This window comes from Hetaerina americana, unplaced genomic scaffold (assembly GCF_022747635.1).
Source record: "Hetaerina americana unplaced genomic scaffold, ioHetAmer1.1.p SCAF_34, whole genome shotgun sequence".
NCBI lineage: Eukaryota > Metazoa > Arthropoda > Insecta > Odonata > Calopterygidae > Hetaerina > Hetaerina americana.
In genome coordinates this window covers 3,160,966-3,175,000 of record NW_027286919.1, presented here as the reverse complement: position 1 = coordinate 3,175,000, position 14,035 = coordinate 3,160,966, and the positions used below count along the sequence as shown (strand labels likewise).

The window sequence follows — 14,035 nt, the reverse complement described above, 5'->3', positions numbered from 1 at the left end:
GAATAAATGTTGTTACTAATACTTTTTTGCTCCCAAACATCAATGGCCTCGATGAATGAAAAATAATCATTTTATCTTGCAGGCCAACAGAGGTTATATATCCCAACCAGTCACATATTGTTCAAGAGATAACATCAGTGGTGAGAGAATGGGGCCAAATATGGAAGCTACTCTATGTGGTAAATATATTTGAAGTTTGTGTGATCTAAAATTTAATTAGTTTTGGTTCGACTTTTATACTACTAGAGCTCTTAATTTAAAATTAAATATCATTTTTGCTTCTCTCAATCAAACTCAGGGATATGTTAGTGATAGTTGTAATCATAGCTTTTAAATGGTCATCTGGCACAATTATTTTGAGGAATGACAATCACGCATGAATTCATGTTTTTGCATTAAAATCCAATCTCAGTGTGTGCACATAAAGAAATTAATGTCAATCATTAATAAATTTTCTGGTACTGTTAATGCAAGTACATATTAAATTGATTTCATTGTAAACCCAGTAATGTAGGATATGGTATGAATTATGTTTCTCACTAAATTGTAGAGCCAAGGAGAAATTGCTCCTGAAGGGTTCCAAAGAAACTGCGGGGGATGCCGCAACAGTAACTTTTGACGGAGTCATCCGCTAATGTGCATTTCAGTGCAACAATTTCAGAGTGTAAAAATCATTCGCCTTGACTGGGATTCGAACCCAGATCCCTCAATTTCCGGTCGAGTGCTTTAGCCACTTAAGCTACCGAGGCGTCCTCTTAAACTCTGAAATTTTGGGGCTTTTAAAGGAACAAGATGTTCTTATTGTTCAAGACATCTTGTTCCTTTAAAAGCCCCAAAATTTCAGAGTTTAAGAGGACGCCTCGGTAGCTTAAGTGGCTAAAGCATTCGACCGGATATTGAGGGATCTGGGTTCGAATCCCAGTCAAGGTGAATGATTTTTACACTCTGAAATTGTTGCATTGAAATGCTCATGAAGGGTTTGGTAATTTTAATATTTACAAAGGATATAACAAAGTTTGACGGGTAATGTGTTGAAATTAGTTTTGTGTAATTCCTCATTCCCTTGTTATGTTCAAGGATGGTTTTTTTCCAACCTCCGAGGGGCCATCAAAAAAAAGACAAGTAAATAATAAAAAATGTTTTTGCTGCTAAAAGTTATACACGAGGTCTATTCAATAAGTATTGTGAATTTTGTGTTTTTTCAAAAATTATTTATTTATTCATGAATATCTATTTTGTCCCCTTCAAAGTAATACCCATCAGATATTTTACACTTGTGCCAACGGTTTTTCCAATCCTCAAAGCACTTCAAAAAATCATTTTTTTGTGATCTTGTTCAGCTCCTCCTTCGATGGAGTCTTTATCTCGTCAATCGTAGCGTGGCGTCGTCCTTTCATGGGCCTCCTCAATTTCGGGAACAAGAAAAAGTCACTGGGGGCCAGGGAATACGGTGGCTGCAGCATCATTGATGTGTTGTTTTTGGCCAAAAATTCGTGCACGAGTAATGATGTGTGAGCAGGGGCATTGTCATGGTGTGAAAGCCAATTTTTGTTCTTCCACAAACCCAGGCGTTTGTGGTGGATTGCTTCAGATGCATGAATTGCGCACAACATGCAGGTAATATTCCTTATTTACCATTCTGCTCTGTGGCAAGACCTCACGATGCACCACGCCCCTGCAATCGAAGAAAACTGTATGCATAACTTTCACATTCAACTGAAGTTGGTGCACTTTTTTCGGTCTTGGCTCGTGCTACAGTTTCCATCGGGATGGTTGAGCGTTAGTTTCCATGTCATAACTGTATACCCATGATTCGTCACCAGTTATGATCAACTTTGGATCATCGCGGACAGAGTCCAACACCTCATTAGCAATGCTTTTCATAGCGTTGCCATTTTTGGTGGAAATATAGCAATTTTGGTAGAATTTCGTGGTGACCAGTGTCATGCCCGAATCATTGGTAAAAGTCAAATGGCACGAGCCAATCGAAATGTTTAGGCCCTCAGCAACTTCTCTAAAGGTGATTCGACAATTGGCCAAAATCATTTTCTTCATTTTGTCAATGTTTTCGTCTATTGTGTACGTGCTCGGGCGTCCAGCACGCTCTTCATCGTTCACATCTTCTCGGCCCTCTGAGAACATCTTGTGCCACTGATAAGCGTTGCTTCAGTTCAAGATAGCTTCTCCATATGCCACAGTCAACATTGGAAATGCGTCCATGGAGTTAATTTTGTTTTTCACACAAAGTTTTATGCAGATTCTTTGATCCATTTTTTGGAACGGGCAACAATTGAAGACAAGCCAAAACACGACTCAGAAAAACAGCTGTCAACAATTAAGGGAACATTCAAAATGGCCAAACTTTTTGGCGTCAGGGAGAGAGACAAGCACCATACATTAATGCCACGACAAAATCAAAAATCAAATTACGTAACCTGCAAATATTCAAAATTCGTGATACTATTTGGGCAGACCTCGTATGTAATAAAATATTATTATTTATTTAAATACAGCAGCTTGAAAAACTATTTGTTTTCATGTTTCTGGAGGTTTTTTTAATATATTCAAAGTTTAATGAAAGAAATTCAACGAGGCTTATTTATTGGCATTGATCATTAGTACATTAGTTGTAGAGTTTTCATAGTAGTTAGTGGAATGAAAATCAGGTTCATATCATCTATTTTTCATAGGATGTTGGTTTCAATGGTAGGCCTATAATTTATAATTTCTATCCAATAATGATTGATCATGAAACTTTTTTACTGTTGTGATTGTTTTTTGACATGGGGCTAGATCTGGACAAAAGAGATGATGAGAGTTACACTCTACATTAGTTTCTATGTGTTAATCATGATTTCATGGTGGCTATAGAAAACCTTTCAAATCATGCACAGTTTATATATTACCTATATGTAGCTGAGCCCTGTGAAATTTTCATTATTGGTGATTTTTTTCTTACGATGGATGCAGTGATGTAAATAATTTCTTCTATTATGCTATTATTCTATTACTTCTAATTATTCTATTACTTCTAATTATTCTATTACTATGGCAGACCAGAGCTCTCTATCGACCTTCATATTTTTATTTATTTTGTTGGCATTAATCAAAAAACAGCACGTTTTGGCCTTGACATCAGACTGTTAACAATGGACACAATTACAAACTCCCAAGCCCTAGGTGGAGGAAAACCCACCTGGGGCTTGAAATCTTTGAATCTGGTCCCCTCTTCAACACCTCCGACTATCTTCTAGCCTTGCCAAAAAGAAAAACAGATGGCCCTTTAGCTTCCTGTAGTAATACTTGGGCCTTGGCTGATGTTTTACTCAGGTGAAAGCAAAATTTCAATGCAGCATGTTCCCTCCATCAGTTTCATATGGTACTATATGCCTATATGAGCCTAATGATGTACTACTACTATATGAGTAATGAAATTCTTAAGTTCTGGTAATAATGGGCTGCCCTGTCTCACTCCCTTGCTTAGCATGCCCCATCCTGATTATTGGTAATAGTTTAATGAAGGTACGATGAAATTTGGTCGTTATGCTATGATGCCTTGTCTCATTAGCTTCTTTTTTCAACTGGTTTTAGTGGAAAATTGATTAAATAAAACTAATAATCTAGTCATTAACATTTCAGAAAAATAACAAGAATTTTGGAACAATTCAACAAATGATTTACGAACTTGTTCGATATCGGAGCAAAATTCTTTCTGGTACCTTGCCTGTAGATGAAATGAAGGAAATTAAGCAGCTAGTCACATCAAAAATAGATACAGGAAACAAGTAAGTAGTAAAGATATTTTTTCTTATATTTCAGGTAGCCTACGGTAAGTAGGTTTGGGTAGGTTTTTAATAAACTTCACAACCATTTCATATAAATTACCATGCAGCATTTTACACTATTTGTCTCGTACTAATGGGTATTTGTATGAGCCAACATAATGGTTTTTGGGAGTATCAACTGGTTTTGAAATAAATTATGTAGCTTCAATTTTATTTGTGAAAGGTGCCTTAATTGTGGTTGCAAATGTTGATTAATCAGCTTGTACCCTTTCTTGAAAATCTTGGCCAAAACTCTTTATAGGAGTGACCAATTAAAGGTAAAGAGTTGAAAGGTAAGAATCCATAGACTAGACAGGGTATTGTCCCCCTAATGCTCATAAATGATGTCATGTCGCAGTGCTTCTAAAGGAATCCTTGATATTTAATCAAATGGAAAGCCATTTTTAACATTCTAAGAGGGGGGAACAAAGGATAAAAGGTAAAAATCTTGGAAAATTCATATATCAATAAATGGTCGAACACCACATTAGATATTGTCAAAAAATGGAAACACTTAACACTTATTGATCTGAGTCATTCAAAAGTGAGATCACTGAAATCTTCATAAGTGAACTAATGAATTGAATAAAACACCATTGATAACAGCCGGGAGTGGACTTTAGTTTTAAATATGTTACAATTAATACTTTTGCAGAGTAGAGGCAAGGAAGTCCAGTGGGTAGAGCACTGGGCTACTGAGTTAAATTGGGTTGAAGGCTCTTTCTTCTATCTTGAAACAACAGCTGACTAACTGTAACCATCATATTCATCATCTTGTATTTGGTGTGCTCTTAACATCTGGTCATTATTGTGCAAACCAACCTCTGCGTTAGTTTATCTAGCTGTTTGATGATCTAATGCCATTAATGTGCATTTTTGCTGCTATGTACATTTCATTTTCCTTTAATAGAACATCATTAAGTGGGTAATTGATAGACTGACAAATTGGAGCCATTTCTCATCTTTAATGCTCAGAATATTTTATACGTTTATGTCTTTTAGTTACTGTATTGCAACTCAATGTATTTTTTCAACCACTTCCAAAATTTGATTAGTGTTTATGGCCAACTTAAGATTCAACAGTTTGCAAAATATTTTATTCTCTATGGTCAAAGCACTTGCATGCCAGTATTATCAAAATGCAATATTATAATAATTATTTATGGAACAGACGTCATATTATCGGCAGTTGTCGTGTGTTTCTTTATGCTCTGATAAAAGTGAATTAACAAAAATCTCCCGATAAAAAGCAGAATTGTGTATGTGCATATAAGTATACCGCTGTGTATCATTCCCTTTCTACGTCAACATTGTAAAAAAACTTTGATATAGTTATTTCAGGAAAATTATTCCTTTTAACTTATTTGAATTGTAATTCCCAAGTGTACTTCTTTTGCTAAGCTTATTTCAAATATTGTTTCTTCCTCTCCTTTTGCTTCTAACATTCATCATCTTGAGAATCTCATTTAGTTGTATTCACCAGTTAGTTTCTTTGGCCCATCCCTTCCTCTCATTCAAATTGGTTTGTGTTCAAACACCAACCATGAAACTCATCATTTGTAAGTCCACTTATGCACATAATGTAAAAATCACATTAATTTTTTCACTGTCATCCACCTCACTCTATCACAATATTTTGCTTCTTGTCATGAACCTAATAAATTTACCGTTCATTCTCATTCATAAAACCAGCCAGGGAAAATATTTATTCCAAACAAAATGTGAAAATGGCATATTGCACTGCTGGATGGATCACCCAATAATATTGTTCCAGGAGAGGGAAACTATATTTTAAAGCAACACCGATTTTCCCTATTGCTTCTCAACTTCCAAATTTTATTAATAAAGCAAATAATGTATTCATGCTGATGGATTGTCCCCTTCATGGTGGGCCACATGCATCCTCTCCTATGAGCTAACAACGTATTTCTTCAGTTGCCATGAATAGCTATGAGAATGTCACCATACATCGTTTGTGTAAAAATTCTAATGGGCGGAAGATCCTTAAGGATACATGTGCAAGCTTCTTCGACGGCACTATGCTTCCATGGTGGTGCCCTTGGAGAGAGGGAATATTTTACTTTTGGGAATAGGAAATAGTATGTTGGTGCCAATTCGGAACTGGGTGGGGGTTGGGGAATAGTCGCGATGCCATTGAAGAAGATCTTTGCTAGTAGACATCCAGCTCTGTTCTCTTGGTCGTCCATCCAAAGACCTTCAGGACAAAGAAACTGCGGGAGATGCCGCGTTTCGTGCAGATTGTTCCCATCATCAAATTTTAAGTGATAATGGTGTGAGCTTTCATCACATCAGTGCCAATGTGAGCTGCGATCATGCACACATTTAACTGAGTCTGAATTCAGCACCTCATGCATACGTCAGGAAAATATCATTACCGATACTTTTTTAACAAACAATGTACATCCACCATTTTTTTCATTTATGTTATTGATTGTTAGTATCTCAAAATTTCCATTATGTGATGAATCTTTGTATTTACACACATTTATGAAATTTTGAACATATTTTCACACTTCACGGGAAAGAATGGGAGGAATTGGTCATATTGCACTAATTACAAGAGGAAGGATGTTGATTGTACGGTGGTTCAAAAGTTTTAATGACCCTGCGGTGGTGTTGTGAATGGCATTTTGGACTACACAGAGTTGTTTATTTTATTTGAATAAATTGAATGATGTCAAACTCCTAATGAAGCCCTGTGGTATACTGATGAAATTTTCATTGGATTACAAAACTTCCAAGCTGTTCCAGATCATGAGCAATATGCCTATTTCTTATGAATTATATAAATGCTTATTAAATGTATTTCACTCTCTCGTAGGATGTTGGATCTTGATATGGTAGTTAGAGATGAGCATGGAAATATTCTGAATCCTGAAGTCACGTCATCAATTCAACTCTACTGGCAGCATGAAATGGCAACGGAGAGGATCAAAAAAGTTACCGTGAGTAAATTTACCGTGATAGTTTTAATAGTATTTATGATAATGGTTATTTATAAAGCAATTATAAATTTTTGATTAAACATAGTATTGGATATAACACAGTTGGAAAAAATTTTAAACGCCAAGAAAAAGGAAAACAAATTAAGCACTACATCAAGAATACACACAACAGTAAAAGTTGCTCTAAATCTGCAAGAATTCCCAGGTGGAATAGAATAAGAAGGCCTGTAAACCTTTTATGAGCTTGATTTTGAAAAGCAACATTTTGTAAATTACCTCAATTTCGTCATTTAATGGTAATCTTTGATGGTAAGGTTTGATTGAGACCCCTGCAGTTGCGAAAGCGCATGGCTTATGGAAGTCATTCTGGTGTCTTGTCTCATTGGAATGTGCACATGTTTGTTTTCATTGGGAGACAAAATAACAGAGATGAAAACTCTTGCAATTTTCCACTTAATAAAGATTTATTTTTGACTCGTTTAAATTTACTGCATCATTTCCAAGTGTTAAAAATGACAAGCACATTTAAACTAGTCAAAAATAAATCTTTATCAAGTAGGAAATTGCAAGAGTTTTCATCTCTGTTATTATGGAACGGTTCCACCATGTCACGCCAATTTATATTTGGAGACAAGATGTTTTTCCATTAAAAAAACCAAGAAATATGCAGTGGAACCTCACTTAAAGAGCACTTCAGATATCAGCTAATTTGCATTACCGGTGATTTAATTCTGCAATGGAAGAAAAGGTGAATCTTAACCACAATCCTGAATAATGTCCATATAATTTTCTTTGAACAAACCTGCTCAAAGTTTATTTTTTTTGGCATGGAATGCATTATCGTATTTTACATTACTTTATATTGAAAAAAATGATTCACGAAATAAGTGTTTCGTTTTACGAAAAAGGTCGCGGAATGTATCATGCTCATTTAACAAGGTTCCACTGTAGTAAAGGCTCACATAGAAAGTGATTTTTTTTTCAATACAGGCAGACAAGGTGCCCTTATTCCCTTATTGAATTTGGTATAAATAATAATAATATCATTTTTCTGGATTCCAGTATCTTTAGTTAAATAGTTCAGTCATTTGGTGAGGTCTCAGGCATGATATGGTGGAAGCGTAACATATTAAAACCACAGGTATTGCAATTTTCCACTAGATATTTTATTTCAACACTACCGGTTTCGATGTTTTCACATCATCATCAGGTGTGAACACAAGTGCGTATCTTATACGCACTTATATATATATTAGATACGCACTTGTGCTCACACCTGATGATGATGTGAAAACATCGAAACCGGTAGTGTTGAAATAAAATATCTAGTGGAAAATTGCAATACCTGTGGTTTTAACAGTCATTTGGTGTTTACTCTTGTGTTCATGAGTGTTTTTTTTTCAATGTACATACTTGGCCGCTCCAAGACTTTATATTAGGTATTACTAGAAAATTTATATGACTTATTATTGTTTCTTTTTTCAGTCTGGCCCAACCAAAAAAATTCCTAAAGTCATGACCCATTACTCGCACATATTTTTTGTTTCTGTTCGAAATTTTGTTTGTAAAATGGGTGAAGATGCAGAACTCTTAATGACTTTGTATGATGTGAAGGAAGGAAGAGCCATCACTGAGAGTTACGTTGTGTGTTGGAGTAAGGAAGGATTGGCTAGGGATCTGGATCAGCTGCATAACCTAAGGGTTCTGTTTACAGTAAGTAATCAATACATAAAATGGTATTGTGTACAAATCATGCCCTAATAAATATTTAATCCAATGTTAAATTTAGCTTCATGAGTAATGATTTAAATAACAAGCTGAAATTTATTGTGTAGGATTTAGGTAGTCGAGACTTGACCAGGGAGCGTGTGTACGTGGTGTGCTATGTGATCAGGGTCGGTGCAATGGAGCAGAAAGATTCCGAGTCCAAGCGTGTCTCTCAAGCGCAGCCCATTGTCCCAGCTAGTCGAAAAGGTGGACCTGAAGGCATGAGGAGACCATTTGGTGTGGCTGCAATGGATGTCACGTTGTACCTTAGTGGCAAAATCGAAAGTGATGAAGATAAGCATCACTTCCTTCCATTTTTGCAGTAAGTATTCCTCAAACCTCTATCTGTAAACTATTCTTCATCCCATTATAATTTTTCTTGTCCAATGTGCAAGGTCTATCCCAAAAGTAGTAAGACTTAGTCAATTAAAAATAAATTATTGCCAGAATTGATACATTCACTCAAAAGTCTTTGAAGTAGCATTCTTGTGCGTCAACAAACTGCTGCCAGCAGGTTATCCACAACCCTAATGCCTTCTGGAAGGTGGCGCTCGGAATGCTGTTTACCTCCGTCGTCATGGCCTGTTGTAACACTTCCACCGAGCTGTAGTGATATCCTTTCAGCACGGATTTGAGGCAGGGGAAGGGGAAGAAGTCTGGTGGGGCAACGTCAGGGTGGCTGAGGCATGGCTGAGAAGCTCTTGACAGATCCACGTGCGAGTTTCCCTTTGCTTTTCCAAGAGCCCTTGCAGCATCAACTTTGTACACACCTCTCTCATGCCCTTGTTTTTGGTCACAAGTCGATGCACATCACTTTTAGGGATGCCAAGTTCATCAGAAACCATGCGAGCACTTAATCTAATGGATCCCTGTCTGACAAATCCTTCATTCTTGGGAGAGTTTTGTCTCTTAAGAGGTTGAAGGGCATCCTGAGCATTCAGCATCTTCCACATCTTCTCTACTCTCCCAAAGCAACTTGTACCAATCGAAAACACCCGATTCATAACGGAAAGGTAACGAGGTGATGTGACAGAGGTTTTGCAAATGAACGATCCACAGTCCTTTAAGGCTGGGAGCCAAATACCACGGGCCTCCAGCCTTTCCTGAGACTCCTTTCCCTTGAATCCAGCCAGAGAAACCACCGCCCATCCATCTATCTATCTGGGAAAAAATAAGTCATTTGGCACACCTTGTATTTCAGAGCCTACATTTGAAGAAACCTGTCAAGTCTTAAATTTTGCTACTATTTACCCCTTTTTGTTAATGAAGGTAATATGGCCTTCTGCCATGGAAACTGAGACACTTCATGCAAATCAGCTCAAATCTTACATCTCATGGCCAAAAATCCAGTCACTTGGTAGTATCATTAAAAATTCACCAATTTAATCTATTTTTATCTCATTTATTTATCCTTTGTGATTCCTGCTGTGCGTCAGGGGTCTTAGTGCAGCTGGAACAAGGTGTGTATTTTTCTGAGTAAAATAATCATCCTAAGAATTATTAACTCATTTTAGAACACCAAATAATGATGGAAGTCTCATTCAGTCTTGCATATATCAACATGTTCATTGAGATATTGGCACAAGGACACAGTATGCCGTGACACAGCTGTCACAAGCGGGTTGCATCTCCTATGTACTAGGGCGATTCGAAAAGTAAGGTCTCCTATTTTGTTTTCATGAAAAATGAAATTTATTCTCAATTCTGCGTACATTGTTGGAAAGGTTGAGCATTTAGCTATTTTTCTACATAGTCACTGTGATGATCAATCACTTTTTGCATCCTTGTAAGCAGCTTTTTAATACCAGCGTCATACCTTTCTCCCATCACATCGCGAAGCCAACTGCTGAAGTGTTTTCCACAAAGCACCTCAACTATGGATCAAGATACCGCTGAAAAATATCTGTAACCTCCAGGATTGAGGCCCTTTGGGTAGGAAGCCAGTACATTAGCCAGTACACCATCCTGCTTGAAATTCTATAAAGAAGCTGTGGAAACTGTGGAATAAAAGGAAGTTCCTTTAATTCAATAAACTTGTCTGAGTGGCAGAGGTAGGAATTTAGATCAGATGAAGGAATGTTCCCAGAGTGCTTTGACCTCTGGCTATGGAGGATTACACAGCTAGCATAGGTCGAGGCATATTTATTTTCTTACCAAAATGTTCATTTTTAGTGTATAAATTCTATTGTCCCACAAATTGCGCAAGATGAGCGCTGCCCTACCATTAAACCTCTTCAATTCACTCATTCCCTCCCCTTATTTCATCGCATCATTATTGCTAATCTCCCTGGTAAATTTAGGCGTCTGATAACCCCTCACAACTCCAATGTTTTTCATGGACTTCTCTGTTTACCATGTATCATTTTCTTCCTACCTGTCCTTATGTCAGCTGAAAAGCCCATTCTCCTCCTTTGGCATCCCTATTTGCCTTGAATTCTCCTTCTATTACAGCCTTTAATATTACCTCTTTTGTGTCTATCTCTCAATGTTTTCCCCACCCATTTTTTCCTATCTTCCTCCTTCATAAAAACTTCCTCTCTGGAATGAAATGAAAAGTCATTCAGCTTTCAATGGAAAGAACATTCAGAATGGCTTTTGGAAGTCATAGTAAATGTGTTATTGTCTTCTACATTAATAATATTTGCAAAGATTTCCATCCCAAAAATTTTTCAACCTGGCTTTTAGTTGGAGTGCTCCTCAAAATTTGATTTTTGGCTGTCGCATTGGAACATTTTTACATAAATGTAAATATTGATTTTGATTCCATGTAGTCATATGGTATGGTGGTGGTTAAATATTTGCATGAAGCTTCATTTGCTTCTGTGTTAGAAATGGATCATTCCACTTCAAAGAGGCTCAGAACAGACGGTGTGTGTTTCACACCCCAAAATTGGGAACATGCAATGCAAGTGGGGGTTTTACTTTTTATGAGAAATAATGAAAAAGCTATGTTCCTGTTTGTAACCATTTCTTGTAATTACTTTTTGTAGATGCTGTGATCGTGATAACCTGGACAGCACACTGAAGAAAATAATAGCAATTAAGGAAATCACCCAGAAGGAGCACAAGGGCCAGGGCTTATGGATAAGCTTAAAGCTCCTCCATGGTGATTTGAAACAGGTAAAGAGCTCATTGTAGATGAATAACCCACCAATTGTTAACTTATCTTTCTGTGAAAATATTTTTGCATGACGGGGTTAATTCAGCTTACAGCATGCAAAGAAGTGGGTATACGAGGTCTGTTCAAAAAGTATCGGGACTTTTGTGTTTTTTCAAAAATTATTTATTTATTCATCAATATCTATTTTGTCCCATTCAAAGTAATTCCCATTAGATATTATACACTTGTGCCAACATTTTTTCCAATCCTCGAAGCACTTCAAAAAATCGTTTTTTGTGATCTTGTTCAGCTCCTCTTTCGATGGAGTCTTTATCTCGTCAATCATAGCGTAGAGGCATCCTTTCATGGGCCTCTTCATTTTCGGGAACAAGAAAAGTTCACGGGGGGCCAGATCTGGGGAATACGGTGGCTGCAGCATCATTAGTGTGTAAAAATCAAAGATAAGCCAAAGCATGTCTGAGCAAAACATCTGTGAACAATTAACTGAACATTTAAAATGGCCAAACTTTTCAGCATAAGTGAGAGACATAAATACCAACATAACGCCACAAAAAAATCAAAAATCAAATATACGTAGCTGACGAAAATTCAAAATTCACGATACTATTTGGACAGACCTCATATGTGGCAATGAGGATAGGACCTGCATCAGTTCTTCCCGAATCTTTGACTCGGGTAGGCAGGGAAGAGAGAGGATGAAGGCATTCATGAAATATATTCATCTACATTTCTTTTTTACAATAAATTGAATTTAAGTAAAATGAATTCCCATTGATATTCATTTTTTTAGCCCAGGTGAATGGCCTATGAATTAGGATTTTTGACTTTAATTTAATTCAATATGTAGAAGATGGCAAGGAGTGTTTTAGTATGCTGTGCATTCGATTATTGTGACTCTGCATTATCTGATCTTGCTCATGATTGATGTTGACATTCTCACAAATGGGATTTTAATGTGAAAGGTTTGTTATCAAATACTAATTAATGCTTTCAATGCAACAATTTCAGAGTGTAAAAATCATTCACCTTGACCAAGATGTTGGTCATCTAAAGGCAAATGATTTTTACTCTCTGAAATTGTTGCATTGAAATGCATATTAGCGGATGGCTCCGTTAAAAGTTACTGCTGCGGCATTTCCCACAGTTTCTTGGAACTAATTAATAGGTGTGTTTTATGATCACTTCATAGGTTCGTGAAGAAAATCCTCATCTTGTTCTTGGAAATGTAGCTGTGGCTCGAAAAATGGGTTTCCCTGAAGTTATCCTGCCCGGTGATGTTAGAAATGATCTTTACCTAACTCTAGTTGGAGGAGAATTTTCTAAAGGAAGTAAATCTACTGAGAGAAATGTGGAAGTCACCGTGAAAGTCTGCAATGAGAAAGGAAGTGCTATACCGGTAAGTGAACTCAAATTGGAGTAGAAATATTAGTTTGTTGAGATGAAATATTGAATTTGAAATCTGGCCACCTCTGTATGCTCAAGATTTTTGTGAAGAGGTGATGGTGTCATGTTACTAAGTTGCATAATCCCAGGAACTGAGTGAAATGAAATTATTTTGTATTTTATTGATTTGGGGAAAAAATATTTCCCCTATAATGTAAAAAGTTATTCAGTGAGGAGAGTTTTTAATGGTTCAGAAATTTGCATTCACTATTGACCAGAAATAGTAATTGATAGCTTATTCTCATAAATGTGTCAGATGTAACAAAATACTAATCATTATGGAATTCAGTGGGCTTCTACTGTGTTCCCAAATTTTGGTCAAATCATTACTTGTGTTGTTTTGTAGCTGTACCTCATTAAGCAAGAATATATTTTATTGTGTCTTAGGGGAGGGATGCTCTAGCCTGAAGCAACATTGATGACTGTTTTGTGCTTGTTTTGCTGTTTAGAAAATGGTGTCAGCACATTCTATTCATTATGGCGGTAAAAGAGAAAAGAAACTTTACACTGCCACAATAAAGACACTTCCGCAATAAAGCCACTTCCACTTTATTATGGAAGTGTAAAGTTTCTTTTCTCTTTTACCCTCATAATGAAGGAATTCCACAAAGTTAAACCTGAAACTTTTATGTTTCTATTCAGTTGTTTAATAATACAGATTTCTTGATGGGACCCACCACACTGATCGAAAATTTTTAAGGATTACCAAACTATTTTCCAAATGTGTATTTTAATACATTCTAATGGAATTTGTTAGAAAGTATTTTATCTCCCAATTTTCGCTGACTAATTGATTGTGTTCATATTTAGTAGAATCTCCTTGTAGAGGTGGAGTCTTCTTTCCATCTCCCTCCCTCTGTCTCTCTCTCTCTCTCATTGCATGTCTGTTCCTCTCTCTCTGTTCTCAGCTTTTG

The 14,035-nt window shown here is 36.6% G+C and overlaps 1 protein-coding gene across 5 annotated transcripts in view; it reads left to right on the top strand.

The window, feature by feature from the left end:
* Positions 1 to 14,035, top strand: part of mbc (myoblast city) — a 104,877-nt gene that overhangs the window by 17,007 nt on the left and 73,835 nt on the right. For all 5 annotated transcript variants that reach the window (XM_071589215.1, XM_071589216.1, XM_071589213.1 and 2 more), the window contains exons 3-9: positions 83 to 179; positions 3,640 to 3,785; positions 6,667 to 6,790; positions 8,276 to 8,503; positions 8,626 to 8,879; positions 11,548 to 11,677; positions 12,868 to 13,074. In XM_071589215.1, coding sequence (XP_071445316.1) covers positions 83 to 179; positions 3,640 to 3,785; positions 6,667 to 6,790; positions 8,276 to 8,503; positions 8,626 to 8,879; positions 11,548 to 11,677; positions 12,868 to 13,074 — 1,186 coding nt within the window. The remainder of the gene's footprint in view (positions 1 to 82; positions 180 to 3,639; positions 3,786 to 6,666; positions 6,791 to 8,275; positions 8,504 to 8,625; positions 8,880 to 11,547; positions 11,678 to 12,867; positions 13,075 to 14,035) is intronic.